General features: G+C 42.7%; 1 protein-coding gene across 2 annotated transcripts in view; it reads right to left on the minus strand.

Moving 5' to 3' along the window:
* Window positions 1-17,747, minus strand: part of arhgef15b (Rho guanine nucleotide exchange factor 15b) — a 40,877-nt gene that overhangs the window by 7,759 nt on the left and 15,371 nt on the right. For both annotated transcript variants that reach the window (XM_063187160.1, XM_063187161.1), the window contains exons 3-12: window positions 12,975-13,985; window positions 11,996-12,044; window positions 11,814-11,866; window positions 10,975-11,264; window positions 9,457-9,617; window positions 8,862-9,014; window positions 6,773-6,902; window positions 5,413-5,487; window positions 3,516-3,608; window positions 868-1,022 (exon numbers count right to left, since the gene is read on the minus strand). In XM_063187160.1, the coding sequence (XP_063043230.1) occupies window positions 868-1,022; window positions 3,516-3,608; window positions 5,413-5,487; window positions 6,773-6,902; window positions 8,862-9,014; window positions 9,457-9,617; window positions 10,975-11,264; window positions 11,814-11,866; window positions 11,996-12,044; window positions 12,975-13,985 (2,170 nt within the window). The remainder of the gene's footprint in view (window positions 1-867; window positions 1,023-3,515; window positions 3,609-5,412; window positions 5,488-6,772; window positions 6,903-8,861; window positions 9,015-9,456; window positions 9,618-10,974; window positions 11,265-11,813; window positions 11,867-11,995; window positions 12,045-12,974; window positions 13,986-17,747) is intronic.

Consider the following 17,747-nt stretch of genomic DNA (forward strand, 5'->3'; position numbering starts at 1 on the left):
CCGGCTTTCTAGAATGCCCCCCAAATTCATTGGGGATTAAAACAAGCATTAATTTATGCATATTAGCATATAAAATTAAATTGTCCAGCTTTTGTGCATGGAGCAAAAACCCTTCAAAATACATTCACTTGTATGAACAGTCAGGAATCTGATTGGTCAAAATGCAAAGCATGTTGTGCGTCCCCCATGGTTCCAGTCTTGGCTTGTTTCAAGTCATAAAACTGGTTAAATTAACCTACAGAAAATGGTTGCTAATGCTAATTTATCACCTGCAGGCATGGGTGTAATTTTCGGTGTGGATAGGGGGAGGAGGGCGGGGTCATGTCCACACCACTTTTGAGTCAAACCTAGATTGCCATATTAATGTCCCCATCACTATCTAAGCCAAGTGAAGACACCATACTTTTGTAGCACTGTGGCTGATTAATCTCAACCACCCAATTTACTTATACCTCATTTGCTACTGGTAAAAAACCATACTCTCGATGCTTTAACCCAGTGATTCTCAAACTATGGGCTGGGGCCTACTGGTGGGCTCTGAAGGTAGTCCAAGTGGGCCTTGAAAACATTTTCTAAAAACTAGCCATATTGTGGTGTGTGTTTCTGTTGATTTATTTGGGTTTTGTTCTTAATTGGGTCACAAGTGGGCCCCGGACATTTGTAACAATTTCGCGTGGGCCCCAAGTTGGATAAGTTTGGGAACCCCTGCTTTAACTCATCTATTCATATACTGTATACCACCAGACGTGTTTCTGTCCTGAAGCCACCATCAGTGCGTACAATACACATGTTCCAGCATAATACAGTACTCAGCTCTCACCTTTTCTTCCTGCATTTTTAACCACATTGCATAATTGATGTTCTCACCTCTTGCGACTGGCGATCACCAGCAGGTCATTGAAGAGGTAGAGGAAGACGGGGGAGAACTTGGGGCGCAGGTTGAAGATCGTTCCACCTTTGGCCACGTCCTGAAACTCTCCCCGCTTTTCCAGAAAACGAGTTTGAGAAATGATGGGGACCGCCTGCAATAAGACACACAGAGTACTATTAAATAAAAAAACACCTACTCTCTTCATGGAAATGTACACTTCTCATGTGAGCCGAGACGGTCTCGAATTTGGCATCCTGTGATGGTGAAGCGTGAGGAGCATAAACCAAAAATAGACCATTGAATCAAAAACAGAAAACTGCTGTACACATGAAAGAAATACACAACAAACACAACACAAAAAAATATGCAACAAACAAGGTCTATATTTTCACTGATTCTTGAGAAAGCGGCTAAAACATGTCTGAGCAATAAACTGCCAATTCTGTTGAAAATAAACTACATTTTCATGAACAAAATGAATCCAGGTAAAGACCCAGGGGTCTGTTACACAAATGTACAGTCGTTTGAAATATTTAAGTGTAATTTTATTACTTTTCATGGCTATAAACCTGCCCACACCCTGTAAAAACAGCTGTCCCAAGGACAAACATCATCATTTCAATTGACTTAAAATGTAAAAATCACTGATATTATTGAATAATATCACCATGATGTGAAAGTCCATATTGAAGTGGTTCTGCAGATATGCACATAGTGCGTGTAAAGCAATATTTACTACTATTTTCTGATTGCTCAAAGTGTGTCCAGCATATTAGTCACCATCGTCAGATTTTTAAAAAAAGACAATAAAATCAGGTATGCACAAGGTCATTGTCATTACTTAGGACCCCTTTTCAAACCTTTAGCTCTACTGAATACTTCACCATCACTGAAGCCCCTGCAAGTTTACTAATTTCTCCTCAATTTGTTAATTTGTTTGGACACTGGTACTGTCCCAACCATAAACACCGTCGGGGGTTTTAATAGTATTATGTTACATTAATGTTAATTATATATACTTTTTCAGAAGCGGCATGAAGCCCCTAAGAAACAGAGCGAAAACGAAGTGGCTAATGTGAGCAAAAATTGCATAATGTGTAAAAGAGTGTTTTTTTGTCTCACACCGTCAGATGTCACCACCGTCAGATTTTGTTCCGCTCATCATCTTGTTCCATATTTTACTAAATTGTGCTGGTTAAGGAAACATTACCAGACATGTTAGTAATAATTGTGACCCAAACTTATACTCCAGCCTCCACTGAGGTGCATTTGGAGGGTTTTTTGTCACAAAACCTGACGGTGGTGACATCTGATGTAATTCACAAAAAAGCATGTGTTTTACATGTTTTTGGCAAGTTTTAAGAATATGCTTCCAATAAGTATCTACAATTATGTTGAATTGTAAAAGTAATTCACTTAGATACAGTAAACATATTATTTTACTTCTAATTCTGTCTGACGCTGGTGACAAAACCAAGAAAGAGCCCATTTTATGAAAAGTGTAAAACATGGGGAGCTTGGCCAATATATTCACTGCACAGCCAAGACCTTCATGTATGATAATACACCTCTATATTTTGTATTTGAACATCTTAAAACCTGTTTATGCCACATTTTCAATAATCTAGGCCTACTTCCTAGAGTATCTAACAAATGAAGAAAAAACACATGCACAAACATACTGTGCACACACAAAAATAAAGTGTTTATGCTAGATGTCATTGACTTGAGAGAGCTATTTATTTTGCTAAATGTAGGTAATAATTGGGTCACTTTCACCACCTTCAGATTACTGTCACTACCGTCAGTTCTTAAGTCACCACCGTAAGAAGGAGTTTTGGACATTTTAAATGAATGTGCTTACAAAATTTTCCTTTGGAGTTGTTGAATTATCAAAGTAATAGCAAATTTAAGCCTACACGAATATTTGTGAAATTACAAAAAATCGTTTGATCTATTTAGGCATTAAGTAAGCATTGTCTGACAGCACATATTTTTAAATTAGAACACATGAAGCAGTATTAAAATAGAATGAAAGTGAATTTTCAACATTTAAAGGCGTATGTGTGAACCAAAAAAACACACACAATCACTTAAAAACTCCAGATACATATGCAACCAAATCAATACACTTTTTATTGCTTTTAATTGTGTCTGACGGTGTTGACAAAAAAACAAGGCATGATCGGAGAAAAACCTGATTTCTGAAAAAAAATAAAAATGGGGAGATTGGCCTTGTGCATTTCTGAAAAGCCAAGACCTTTGTCTACGAGGATATACCATATTATTTTGTAATTCACTTCGTTTTTTTCTTTCAAGATTACAACCTGTTTTAGCCACTTTCTCAAGAATCAGTGTTTTGCATCTTGGGGTGCTGTCTGAGACAATCGATCTAAACCTAAAGCACAGACGACTGATAGCCTACATGCGTGTCTAATTGTAGTCCAAATGCACATTTGTGTTCACCTTTGCTCCCATGGTAACACATTATGTTGTCCTAAGTCAATACAATGTAATATCTTTGGTAGTATCTGGCTCTGTATGTCTAGTGCAGTCGAGTGGTGCTGTGTGGAGCGCGAATACAGCAGCCCAATGATGCTTTGTGCTGTATGTCTCTAGCTTTCTAAAATGCTGTTGTGTTCACCTTGAGTTTGTCGAACTCCAGAGTCTTGTTGATCTGAATCAGCTCCTCCATCTGCTTCATCTTGCCCACCTGCGTGTTACACTCCTCAATGATCTAGAGAGAAGCAGACACAACACAGGCAAATAAGTATGACATTGCCTGCAATATAAGCTTAGTATAAGGCAAGGCAAGTTTGTTTGAATATTTGAATTTAATAAACATACGCAGCTCCGTCCACGTGCTCCACAAATATAAAAGCATGAAAATAGAGCAGCTAAAACAAGAATCAAAAGTAAAAGAAAAAAATACAGAGTCAAAATCAGACAATTAAAATAACAATAAGGTCACAATAATAAAATAATGCCATGTAAAAAAAAGCATCTGAGAGCAGCTTTGTCTTAAATCTGGATTTAAAACATTCCGTAGAGGGAGCATTGAAAGACAGACAGAGAGACAGGCAGACAGAAAAAAAGGATGAGGCATAGACTGTGGGTGTGTGAAAAAGAAAGAGAAGCGCAAACAGAGGGTACATTTAGCAAGCTTACACATGTGTAGGAAGGGATATAAAAATGGGATGAATAGAAGCAGATTATTTTTTTGCTGTAGCTGTGGGGGTGTAAAAGAAAGAGGGAGTGGGAGAGAGAGAGAACGGGAAAACAATGGACATGTGAAGTATGAGCAGAGATGATCTACACCACGCCAACATGGGCTTGTTTTCATTGTTTCATTGCCTTTGTAACGTTGCTCTTGACGTTCACACAACTCCCTATTGCATCTAGAACAGGGGTTCCCAACCTTTTCCATCTTGGGGCCCACTTGAAATGTTCACAAATGTTCGGGGCCCACCTCTGACCCAATAAACAATACAACTCAACAGGAACACACATAAACATTATTTGGATTTTTAGAAAATGATTCCAAGGCTCACTTGGAATAAATTCAAGGCCCCGAGTTTGAGAATCACTGATCTATAACAAATGAGGGCTGCCACCTGGACTGTGAACATACCAGCTAGCGTTGCATGAGATACTGCAAAGATACGCAACATAAAACAACCTCAAATGAATCATTTGGGGAGTTTGCAGTCTTGTGTGGCCTCTACACAATAACTCCCCGTTCAAATGTGATCCAAGGTCATTCCCTGATCTCAACTTGCTTCCCCCTCACTGTCATTCTCTTCCAACAGTCATGCACCAGTAAGGCACAAAAAGTCACCCCACAAAAGACTTCAAAGTCATTCAGTGCGTAGGTCAAATCCTTTTAGTATTCATGTCAGTCCATTACCCTGTCCTGTCCTTTCCTCTCCTCTCCTCTCCTGTCCCTGTCGCCCTGTCTGCGGTCACCGCTGTCCACCCACCTCCCCTCTCCTCTCTCTAGGAAGATAGGATATCCTCTGGAAGAACTCAAAACAATGGGACAGCGTCACTCCATAACAGTGGGACCGGGGAAGGAGGAGGTGGGGATTTGGAGCGGGTGAAAGGATGAAGTGGAAAGAAAGAGTCTAGGAATGGAAAGATAAAATAAGACATGGGCTGCCTGTCAATTTGTTCCTGAGGTCATTTCCTCCAGCCTTGTGACGTGAGGTTTGACGTTATTGATGATGTCTCAATACTATGATAGGTTTTTTTAAAATTTGAACATCTTGCAAAAACGTAAATCAGAGGTTACACTCTCATATTCATTTACTGAGTGGTAACTCGTATGCAGGGCAATGAATAAGGGGGAAAAAACACAGCTGCTCTGTGCTGCTTGACAGTGGAGAAACCGTTTCCACTGTTTCCTCAACAGGAGAAGGGGTGAGAACCAAGGGACCAGGCTGAAGGCCTGATGACAGCTGGAGGAACAATTGAAATGGACCCTTGGAATGGAAAGCTAAAATAAGACTGGGTGTGGCGTGGTGTGGTGGGAGACTGAATACCTTGGAAACAGACGCCAGGGCCTTGGAGGCCGTCTGCTCCTCCTTCGTATGCTCCTTGGTCCTCTTCAGAATGTTCTGGAAACAACATAACCCCATACACAAACACAAAGCTTAAAAGTAAACAGTGGAAATGGCACTGATGATTTAAACCATGTGTCCCATCCATGCACCCGTCCCGTATGAATAATAAAGCACCTAATATGAGGACTTGTAATGTTTTATTTATCGTAAAGATGGTTGGAGTTACTACTAAGTGTGGGGTGTTGCAGTGTCAAGCACAGCACCACTGGTCTTCATTATTGATTTCAGCCCAATATAGCTCTCCTACTGATTACTCATTAAGTAGTCTATTAAGATAGCTAATGAAGTCTCTGTAGCCTCTGCCCCCTTTTAACTCTCCTGCACAGTTGGCTTGAATGGATCCATCTTGGGTCTTGGATCTCTCAAAAAGAGTCATTCAAGGACTCAGGCGGAAAATAGCCTGTCGCGTATTCCTTCTGCCTACTTGACCTTCACAGGTGATTTGATTTCACTGATTAGCTAATCGGCCGGTCTAATGATTCGTTTTCTCATTAAGAACTAACAGAAAACTAATTAGTTGGACCAAAAATGCGGTAGATGAGTGCCGGTTGTCTGGAAGGTCACGGATGGTCCATCATCCCCACTCCCATCATGCACCTCACCTTGATGAACATGTTGATGTGCTGAAAGGGCAACCGACCCCCTCATCCTCACTCACACTTAGCACTATACATGGGTTCTTAATTTAGTTTATAACCAGCGCGAACCTAGCTGCGCACAACTCAACGTCTGATTGTTGGAAACCGCTGTCGGTCAAAAAATTAGCTCACGTGGTTGGCTGCCAGTGTCTTGCCCCTCCTCATAACATCGTGTTGATAAACACTAAGAACCCATGTATAGCTCTAGGGGTGCAATATGCTTGCTGCAGGATGCGCGTACGAGTGCACATTTTGTGTTCAAACGCATTGCCATGCGTATTTTATGTCAACATTAAGCACCAGCAAGCATATTTCTGCATCTAGAGAGTTTAATTGAACACTTACATGTTGGTCCTACTCTCTACAGCCCTCAACTCATTTTTATTATTTTCTGTAGGTGACAAAACCTTTGGCTTACCATGTCTATTAAATGATTAGTCTTTATTCGATGCAAGTAATTTGTTTTTGTACATAAAACCTAATTTGGTAGGGATGTAGCTTTCATATGAGCCACCTCTGAGTCCAATTGATTAATTGAAAGTCAGGATATTAGCTGTTGATCCAACAACATGGATAGGCGGCAAGGGCTGCAAGTGTTGAATTAATGGAGCTCAATTGTGTTGGCGTGTGCCGGCCCTCACCTCGATGAGCATCTTGATCCTGGTGATGCGCTGGAAGGGCAACAGGAGGAAGGACATGAAGGGCAGCCGCTGGCACTTAGGAGACTCCTGCAGCCGGATGATGACGGCGGCGAAGGCTGCATTGGACTGCCTGCTCCACAGAAAATAAAGAAATATAGCTTTTATAGAATTACTACATTATATTGTAGCGACCAAGGGACACTGATTATGACAGCTGTCAATCACAGAATAGCTGGCAGCTGGCAGCTGGGGATAGAATGGGTGGGGGCTTGAGAGAAACAGTTTTATGGAACTTAGAGTAGAATAGAATAGAATAGAATAGAATAGAATAGAATAGAATAGAATAGAATAGAAAGCCTTTATTGTCATTTTACAAAGTATACTGAGATTTGAGCTTCCCTACAAGATGCACAGTCCTTTACAGATGAACATAGTCCAGTTAGTGTGAGTTTATTGTAACAGCTTTGGGGAAGAAGCTGTTCTTCATCCTATTGGTTCTGGCTTGATCTAAAAATGTTAAAAATGTTCTTTGAATCGTAACTTTGAACTTCTTATCTAATCGGTTAGTAAGCGCCGGGTCAGGAGTGCGTCAGAGGTTTGAGAGCTCTGTTATTCTGTAAATTATTATGTAATAAACCCAAGAAAACGAGTATTTCCTCAAATAGGCTACAATATATTATGTAGAAATTATATGCATCATATTACGCTCTGAAAATTCCCTCAGGGAGGTGATGATGGCTATGTTGGACTGCCTGCTCCAGGCAAGACAGAAATATTATGCATTATTAGCGAATCATCTGAACCAGGTACCCACGAGGAAACTGTTTATAGGCGGGGGGGGCATGCAAAGATGTCTCTCAAATCCCTCTGCATGCAACAGAAAAGTAATACAACCAATCAGCACAATAGGATTCACAGGACACTGTGATTTTGTTGTCTAGTCTTAAGATGATGCCTTTGCAAGCCAAAAGGATTGTCCCTAGATGTCTTGATCCATAATCATGCAATTTCCATGAGAATTCTAAGTTTGAGCTGAACCTTGCAAGAAGCCATCATGATACAGTCAAGAAAACATGGTACAAAATTGAGGACTCCTACTGTGGTTTTGTTATGAAATGAAACAGTCTCTGAAGAGATGAGTCTTATAAGCAAAGTATATTTAACAGAATCAGTCATTGGCACGCTCATGTTAGGAAGCAAACAGCGGCTTGCTGGCTGGCGTCAGAAGCAGCAAGACATCGGAGCTGACGGGAAGAGGATGGGGATGGGGATGGAGGATGGGGATGCGTCAGGCATGAGAGTTTATTGGCCAAACAGGATGCCGGTGCTTCGCCATGAAATTTTAGCTCCAGCAGTTCGTTTACATGATCCACAATGAAGAATAAGAGATGAGTGTTTTTTTTGTTTTGTTTTTTTGCTCCAATCGGATACCCAACAAAAACAAAAACATAAAAAAAATACACAGACATCCGTTCTACTTCAGTTACAAATATTTTTCTTGCAAATGTTTCCTGAAAATTCATCCCTTTTATAGCACGCATCATGTAATAAGATATTTTCATAATAGTTACCCAATAGATTGATCGCAAAATCTTAAAACTTTTAAAACTCATTAACTCAACAAACCAAGAACAACAGCTAGCACATTCTTTGTGCAAACCCAATATACAACAAATGTTGCTGTGTGTGTGTGTGAGCGTGTGTGTGTGTGTGTGTGTGTGTCAGCGTGTGCGTGTGTGTGTGATCGTGTGTTTGTGTGTGCGCTTACATGCGTGAAATCCTTTCCTATCTTAAGAATGTATTTAGGAGAGTACTGCAAACAGATTGTTTGATTGATGAATGGTTTCTGTAATATGTAACATTAAGGATTAGGATTTTCCTTAGCTTAGTCCCCAAGATAGGATCAGATTTCAGTGTAAGGGCGTTTTTGTTATAAGGCCCCAGATCTCTCACAATTACAAACACTGTTCTGATTTTAGATCAATTAAAACACACTGTTGTGAAGATAATATTGTGTCATTGAAGACAGGACAAAACAAAGGTGATGGTAACTGTCAGAGACAGCAGCTCTCTATGCTCTGTGACTCACATGAGGGTGGAGTAGGCCTTCTCCTGGTAAATCTGGTTGCGGACGTAGTCGATGTAGGCGGGGAAGTTGTGCTGGGCGTGGTAGTGGATGATGTCACAGATGTCAGTGATGATCAGGCTCTCCTCCATGCGGCCCTCCAGATCTTTCAGAAATCTGCAGAGGTGAAAGGTCAAAAGGTGAAAAAGGTGGAAGGTTGGACATTGCAAGCAAACCCTGAAAAAGGCAAACAGTTTCTGACGACAAAGTGGCATATAGAGTCACTGCAATAAAAACTGAATACTAAAAACAGAAACATTGAAGTGCCGTTTGTACAGGAGGCTATCATGTTGGTTATTTTGGAGAAATTTCATAAACTGGGCAAAAATGGGGGAAATCTTCAACAAGATCTTCTACAGGCCTTCAAACTGTATTGACTTCAAACTTCTGTTTTGAACGCTGCTTCATACAACTGTTAGAGGGTATGGCTATAAGTGGGTATTTAAAATTCACTCATCTCCAAAACATTTGTTGCTGTGTAATTTCTCTTCAGTGAACTTTTTTTGTCAAACCCATATACTGGACATTGTACAGATGACGATTTCCAAAGCCTCCTTACCTCTCGCTAACTTCTCGAATGCGCAGGATATTGGAGAAGAGCGGCACCTTGTCCCTGTTGATGAGGGTGTCCGCCAGCTCTCGGGAGTCCATGAAGTGCTCCGTCAGCACGGCCAGCGAGCGCAGGTACGACACCTCAGAGGTGATCACCTCAAAGATGCTCTACACACACACACAGACGCACACACACACACACACACACACACACACACACACACAGACGCACACACACACGCATGCATGCACGCACAGATCCATCACCCATAGACACAGGCACGCGCACACACACATGGACACACACACACACAAACGACACAGACAGGTGCATTTTACTTCTATATCTGGACCAGTCAAGTGTGGGTCATAGGATATCATTAACACACACGCACGCACGCACGCACGCACGCACACACGCACGCACGCACACACACACACACACACACACACACACTTTGTTGTACACAGTCGACATCCATCCTTTCTTGATGACACATGCACACATTTACCGTCATTCCCATCCTGCCAAACATCTCACCGTTCTTGTCTAACTGCATTTATTTTTAACCCCCCCCATTACGGCCTTTCATAATAGTTGTCAGTCTTCTCATTCCTGCTCCTTTTAATTCTTTTCTTCTCACTCATTCCATCATTTCCTTTCATATGCCGCCTGCTCTCTCTGTCCATCCTCTCCACTGTGTCTTGTTTGGTAAAGTGTCCATCCTATTTTATGGCAGCCATCAATTTGTTTCTCTTCCTTTTTCCTGGCTCCATTTCCTCCTCCATCCTCTGCCCATCTACCCAGTCTATCCTCCTTGTTGTTCACCATTTATTGCACCCCCTGTTAAGATTTAAGATTCAAGATTCAAGATTCAAGATTAGTTTATTACGTCTTATTATAGGTTTGAAGCCTATAAAGAGTAAAAATTGTTGTGTTTTTTTGTGTCCTCAAAAAGATTTTAAAAAAACAAAAAAAAAAGAGAGAGAGAGGGGGTGTTGGAAAAAAGTGCAAAGAAAGTGCCTTTTTGTCTTCAGCAGGAATTCAGTAATCTAACTGCTTCGTGGAAGAAACTACTTTGGAGTCTGGTAGTGTGAGATTTCAGGCTTCTGTACCTTTCCAGATGGTAATACAGAAAACAGTTCATAGTTGGGGTGACTAGGATCAGCCAAGATCAGCTGTTAAATGGGACACATGTCTGAATTACTCTTCCAGGGGTCCTGCATTAATACCCTCTTCAGTCTCCATACTGCATAGCTGACAATACTCAAGAAAGTTCTCACAATTCTACAAAGATATACTGTAAAATCTTTTTTAAAATATTTTTTATCTTCACTGTAATTATCATGCTGTCTCTGCACATTGTTCTCTCTCCTCTACATTTCTCTGTAATTTGACTACATGATTCTTCACTTCCCTCTCTTCTTTCCCTGTGTTCCCTCACTTCCATCTTCTTCTGTCCTATCCACTTCCTACCCTCATCTCTCCCTCTTCTCCCCCTCCCTCCTTCTATTCCCAGCTCACCTCCTGGTACTTGCACTCGTCCGAGCTGAGGGTCTCCAGGATGCCGCTGTCCCTGACGGCGGGCAGGTCCCTCCACAGCGTGCTGCGGGCCCCCTGGGGGATGGGGCTGGCCCTGGAGCTCAGGCCTCCACCACTTCCTCCTCCAAGAGTCGCTAGGGAGGTGGTGGAGCCCCGCCGGTGGCCGTGGTCCATCTGGAAGTCCACGCTGGTCTTGCTGATGTTGCGGCACACCGTCTGCTGCCGGATGGCCTTGGTGATGACCGTCTCGCGGTACGTCTGGTAGAGGGGCTCTGGAGATGGACGATGGAGGAGAAGGAGGAAGGAAGATGGATGGAGGGATTGAGATTGATGAATAAGCGGATGTATGGATGAGTGGAGGGATATATGAGTGGATGGATAGATGAGTGGATGTTTGGATGGATAGATGTATGTATGGATGGATGGAATGATAGAGATCATTGGATGAGTGGATGAATGGATGGATGCATGGATGGATAGAATATGTGAATGTGAAATGAAAGAGGTGGATGGATATGAATGGATGAACAAATGAATGATTGGATGAACAGATGAATGGATGGATGGTTGGATAGTTGAATGGATCGATGGTTGGACAGATGGATGCATGTGTAGATGATTGCATGAATATACAAGACACATTGGATACAAGATTAGATGAATATACAAGACACACATCAGCAACCAGTGCTTAAGGTTTCTGCAACTTATGAATATTCTCTGGCTCAGCAGCAACACATCACCCATCATGGTGTTAAAGCAGTGGGAATGAGTCTGCATTTTAAATCCGGAGAGCAGAGCTGTAAATAATTCATCCTTACCATCCATACTGTCCCAGTCTATCGACTTCTTCCTCGGCAGAGCCACTGGTCTTCTAAAATAGCAACAGAGCAGTGATAGAAGTTAATGAAAGGGACCGCGATGGATGGATGACAGGGTACGTTTGACAACTTTTGTTCAAAGATAGAGCCCAAAGGGGGTGGAGGAGGGTGTTGGATCTTACTTGACGTTGTCAGCCTCATCCTTTCCTTCACTTGCGTCATGTTCGCTCTCTGCAGAAGGAGTTCATGAGAAACAGCACAAAATGTCATCAGTTAAAAACTTGTGATTAACCAGATTTAAAAGCATAGACTGTACAAACCAAGTTAATGTACAGTAGAGTAGAGTAACTCTATTAATCCCCAGGGGGAAGTTAAGGGTCAACTGGCTACTGCACAGGGCAGCACCCCCAACCAGTAAATGAGAAACAGAACACAACAGAACATGTCCAATAAAATGTATAATACCATCAACTGTATGAACCAAGATAATATCCAAGTCATCTGGTCTGGTAAATCTCTGGACCAGATTCTGCCCCGCACCATACTTAATGACAATATATTCTGTGCAAGGAAATGAGTAAGGGCACAGGTCTTCCATTGCGAGAGAAAGGGTGAGGGGGATTGCTGGCCAGTGAGTTGTTTACATAAGTTTGCTTGTCTGAACATACTGTTAATATCCCAAGATAAGAATTTTGTAAGGTGTTGCATATCTTAGGAATGGTACTTGGAGTATGTTAAGACATTTCAAACGAAGTGCAAACAATCCCACACCCCCATTAGCTGGCTAGCGTCTTTGGGTACTGACAAGTCAAGGGTAGTGTGAGCAATAAAACTCCATGTTGAAATTGTACACAGTATGTGAACACAGTATGTTTTAATTGACATTCTATACCTGAAGACTGAGAGGAAGGAGCCACAGTCCTACTCCTAACACACACCTTTGGAACCTCAGGAAATACATTATTCTCATTTGAGGAATGCAACTGAACTGTTAACAACTTTATTGTTATCCTGATTGTAAAAACTGTTAAGATGCCATTTAACGTTTTTTTTTCCCCATGAAATATTTCAGTTTTACAAAAACATACACAGACAGTATTTACAGTGGCATCTGTCATTTTTCAATGCATATTATGTAGGAAGTTGACATCATGAACTGACCTGTGGTGGGTGGCAGCGAGTTTAAAGACTGGCTGCTGCCACGGAGGCCGTTCTGCCCTAGCTTGCTGGGCGGGGGTGGTGGGACGCGGTGGTGGAGCCGGGGGCTGGCGGGGGGGCTGGCGGAGGCGGGAGGGGGCAGAGGAGATGCCGGGCGCAGGCCCCGCCTCTCCTCGGGAGTCGGCTGGGGTAGCGGGATCCCCCCCAGGACCGGCACGAGAGATGGCCTTTTAGAGGGCTTGTCCGGTAGCATAGGCACCCTGGGTGGAACCGCAGGAGGCGGGTCATCACCACCACCACGCAGCTCAGAGCCATCATCCGACGCCGAGGACGACAGCTTGGACCTCGATCTCCGCGGAGGCTTGACACGGATGAGCGGGACCTGCGGTTCTGAGGGTCGTGGCGGAGTCACTCCCTCTACCACAATGTTCATCTCATAGATGTCTGAGTCCGTTTCGGTGTCCATGGAGTGGGCTTTGAAGCTGCCGGGGGAAAGGGAGTGGGTGGTGTAGGACGTGAGCACCACCTGTGGCCCCGGGTCCGACCTCCTCCTCAACTGTTCACCCACCAGCTCCAGGGTGTGCTGGAACTTGGCCTTGCCCATCAGTTCACCACCACCACCCCCACCTCCACTCTCACTCCCGCTCTCATCCGACGAGTTGCTGAGGTACAACTCTGGTTCCTCGTCATCTTCTACATCTTCCACTGTCAGACCTTCCCCGTCCTCATCTTCTTCATGGCCAGTATTATCCTGGTCCCCAGCTTCACTCTCACCCTCACCTCCTTGCTCATCTCCTCCCCCCACCTCCTTCTTCTTCGTCCTGACCTCCGCCTCTACCTGCTCATCGTGTTCTTCTCCGTACTCCACTGGTACCCACACCAACTTCATCCCAGGCCTGCGCAGGTGGCAGATGCAGCTGCAGTTCCTCTCACAGCGGGGGCTTGGAGGAACATCTCCCACTTTGTCCACCTCCACACCGGCGGCAGACAGCTCTCCCTCTTTCCCATCAGGAGCTGTGAGGAGACATCAGGGACATTACATTACATTTCAAATGGACTTTCATCTGATTAAGTACATTAATAATTAATCTATTAATGCATTTTTTTAAAATCAGATATGGTCCTCAGAGTAAAAAGCTCCTATACGACATCTTCCAATTGACGTCTGTTGCTAAGTGGTGCTTTGCCACAGACTGGTCTTTCATTTGTATTATTGCTTCAACAAGGAATACTCAATTTCGTTGTGGTCGTCACAATGACAAATAAAAGATGGTCCAGGAAGACAGATGCTGAAGCACTCAAGGTTGCAATCTTTTTACTTTTTTATTTGGCTACAATGCCTATGCATTGTATCGATACGCCCTGAAGAAGGCCATAAGGGCCGAAACGCGTAGGCATTGTAGCCAAATAAAATAGTAAAAAAATTGCAACCTTGAGTGCCTCAGCATCTGTCTTCCTGGACCAAGTTTGAGAGCCCCTACACTGATGAGCACCAAGGAAAAAAGGTGAAGACCCAGAAGCACTCCAATTACCTGCTTGTGTTTGACAAATAAAATATATTGTATATATTGTAATGGTCATAAAACATTGCTTGATTTCTTTTGCATACAATATACAGTTGGTAAGAATCCACTTTCTTGTTCTGACAGCAAAAAGCAACAAAAAACTCTCCACACTGCGTCAGGATTGCAGTTCAAGGTGATGTCAACTGACACCAGAATGAAGCTGACGAAGAAAAGAAAGCTGGAACTGTAACAACACATTTCTGTGCACAAGTGGAAAACTGGTTTCTGTGGAATACATTTACTCCCTCTGGCAGGGACTTTTGGGTTTAGCTACCCCTCATCAGTTTCCATTCCCACACGCTACATCACACAATGAGAGCAAAGGGAAAATCCTGAAAAAGCTTTACGAGATCGCCCTCCACAATAATGTGGCACCGCTGAAGTCTCTGGTGTCGAGTTGCTGAGAAACAATCTCACACATTGGCCACCTGTAAACATGAGGAGGGCAGAGCAGAGAGAGAGAGAGAGAGAGAGAGAGAGAGAGAGAGAGAGAGAGAGAGAGAGAGAGAGAGAGAGAGAGAGAGAGAGAGAAATACCTGAAGAATGATGAGGTATCAGGGAGCCGTGGTTCCAAATAGGAGGACTACAGTATTGACTAAGCCAGATAAGTTGACTCATAAACACAGGGCTGGACTGGGACCTAAAAGGCCCAGGCGTTTTTGTGCAACCCGCTCTAAATAGTGGGCCAGTCTCTAAGAAAATATCAAAAAACCCAGAAGCATCCGCCCCATGAGGACTGTCGGCACACCGGGAAAATGCCCTGTATGCCAGATTACCAGTCCAGTCATGTGTAAACCACAGTACTGTATACAGGAGGTTCAAGGTGGTATTTCCTTCTTGGCCTTCTGCCTGCCGCACCTCCTCCAGTGCATTTTCGCCAAATTGTAGGATACTCATCTTCCGAGTAAAACAAAGCCACATTTTGTCTTTTTTTGATTTTTACCTCTTTCTCTGTGTTGTCACAGGTGACTAAACTTGCTTGTTGAAATACATCAGGATATCTGAGCCTCATAATACTAGACTTGTGACTAATAAACAGACTTGTAAACAAGCCGCAACTAGGCCCGGGGTTATATTGAGTTAATCATACAGTCTGGTAGTGCAGATTTTTAAAGATTTACATTGATACCTTACACATGGTAATCTGATGATATCTGATGAATTTGTGGCCTTTTGAATACGTTCCCTTCTTTAAGTAGAAAATAGAGAATCTTCTATGAAAGTTCCTCTTGCCCATAGAAAATACATAAAGCTTTTAAAGACGTAAAATATATCCTTGTAAAAAATGTACCCTTTTAGACAAACCAATGCTGGAAGCATTTTCTGAAGCATTGAGTAGCTTCTTCAAGACCTCAACTTGCAGATTCTACCAAAAAAATGTCAATCACAAAAAAGGGAGGGGGTCCTTATTTGTATTTCTCTCAGTTGTGACAATTTTTCTTGTGGCTAGTCACATGATGATGATTTCATTTCCTGAAGATCATGCATGAGTGGGTCACTTAACTGCAGGATCAGTCCTGTAAAGACTAGCATAATGTATGCCTACATATAGGCCTACAGGTTCTGCAAGCTCTAAGCTACGTACGTCAGTGGCGGCTGGTAGTCTGTCAAACAGGGGAGGCTGTTCAATTACAATATGTCCAGAACGCAAAAAAAAAAAAAAGGGGGGGGGGGGGTCAATTTTGACACACACCTTATATTGGTCCTGTCACATATGGCCTGCCCTCACACACTGAAGGACTCTTGTTGAAACAAATTTGTTAATCATTAATCATTATCCCCCTTGTAGCCTATTCATAGGGAAATGTTTTTATTATTATTATTATTATTCATTAGGCCTACCTCCGCCACATAATGATGTGATTGAGTTTGCCTTCGTTGTCTTTGTTCATTACTGGGTGCACGGCTTAACAGCACAGTAGGAAAGGACTCGCCACTCACGGGACTTGGCAGTTAACCAGTTGATCAGACACCACGAAAGCTCAAAAGAAAAGTTTGTTCTTCCCTACCTTTTTCACCAAGTCAATATTAGGCAGTGCTCTGCTCTGCTCCTTGATATTCATTTTCTCCTCATAAGGACGACTGGAATTCGCCAGAATTTAATCCACAATGCTTGGCATTTCATTTTGCATAGCTCTCTAGCTTTCTTGCAAGCTAGCAATAACGAAAAGTAGGCAACCTCAACTTTTGAATTGGGAGATTAAAAAGGATAAGGACGTGCCACTATTAAGACTTTATTCGCAACACTAGGTTTACAAGAATATGTACACAAAACTGGAGTACAACGCAATGAATAGCTTCCCTACTGGTTATCACGACGAAACTTCTCAGTCAAATTAATAACATATCCGCATTTCGAAATGAAATCAACTACTGTAGCCTACTGACACAGGGTTCACCCAATCACAAGTCGGAGCTCCAGTCTCCGGTCCCTCCCCCCTCCTCTCTCTCTTCTCCATTCACTCCCAGTGAGGCTCAGTCTCAAAATTAAAAAAATTTCACGGCAATAGCCAATGACCGTTTAGCATTTTGCCATTGAAAAAGCGCACAATCCCACATGCCATTGAAGTCCATTGAGACTCGACTCGCTTGCGTTGTCATGAGCGGAAAAAAAAACTCGTACGAGCTTCGGGATCTTATTATAGATTGGTTTAATCTCTAAGTTGAGCACATGCATCTATGGAGCTGGGTCTGAAATAGCAATGATATTAAGTCGTGTAAAGCATTAGTTTACATACTATTTCTCCGTGATTTTGGACAGGAGGCGGCGCCTCCCTTGTACTCAAAGAGGAATCGCCTCTGACGTACGTATATCTCATTTCCTTCTGAAAATACTGACAAGAGGCTGACAGATTACTACTAGAGTGCCAGATATACTGACAGATATACACACAGATTGTTCTTGGTTCATTGTGTTTTAGATAAATCATAGACACACGCGATAAAGACTGATTGTTTTTTGATGTGTTTAAAGAACAGCATTTATCAAGATAGCCCAAATGATGACGTGCAACCTTAAAATTCCTTTAAAATCCCCAATTTAGACACAAGATCTAGACATACTATTCCGAATAAGCTATATGGGGGCCTGAGCGCATGTGAGGTGAAACAATTTGTAACATTCTGTCATCACCACGGAAGCGCGTTTTTGAAGTGACCTGTGAAGTTTTGCCTTGAGGACTGGATTCAGTCTCGTCTGGCAGACTGTCCT

The sequence above is a fragment of the Engraulis encrasicolus genome, chromosome 21, assembly GCF_034702125.1.
Source record: "Engraulis encrasicolus isolate BLACKSEA-1 chromosome 21, IST_EnEncr_1.0, whole genome shotgun sequence".
NCBI lineage: Eukaryota > Metazoa > Chordata > Actinopteri > Clupeiformes > Engraulidae > Engraulis > Engraulis encrasicolus.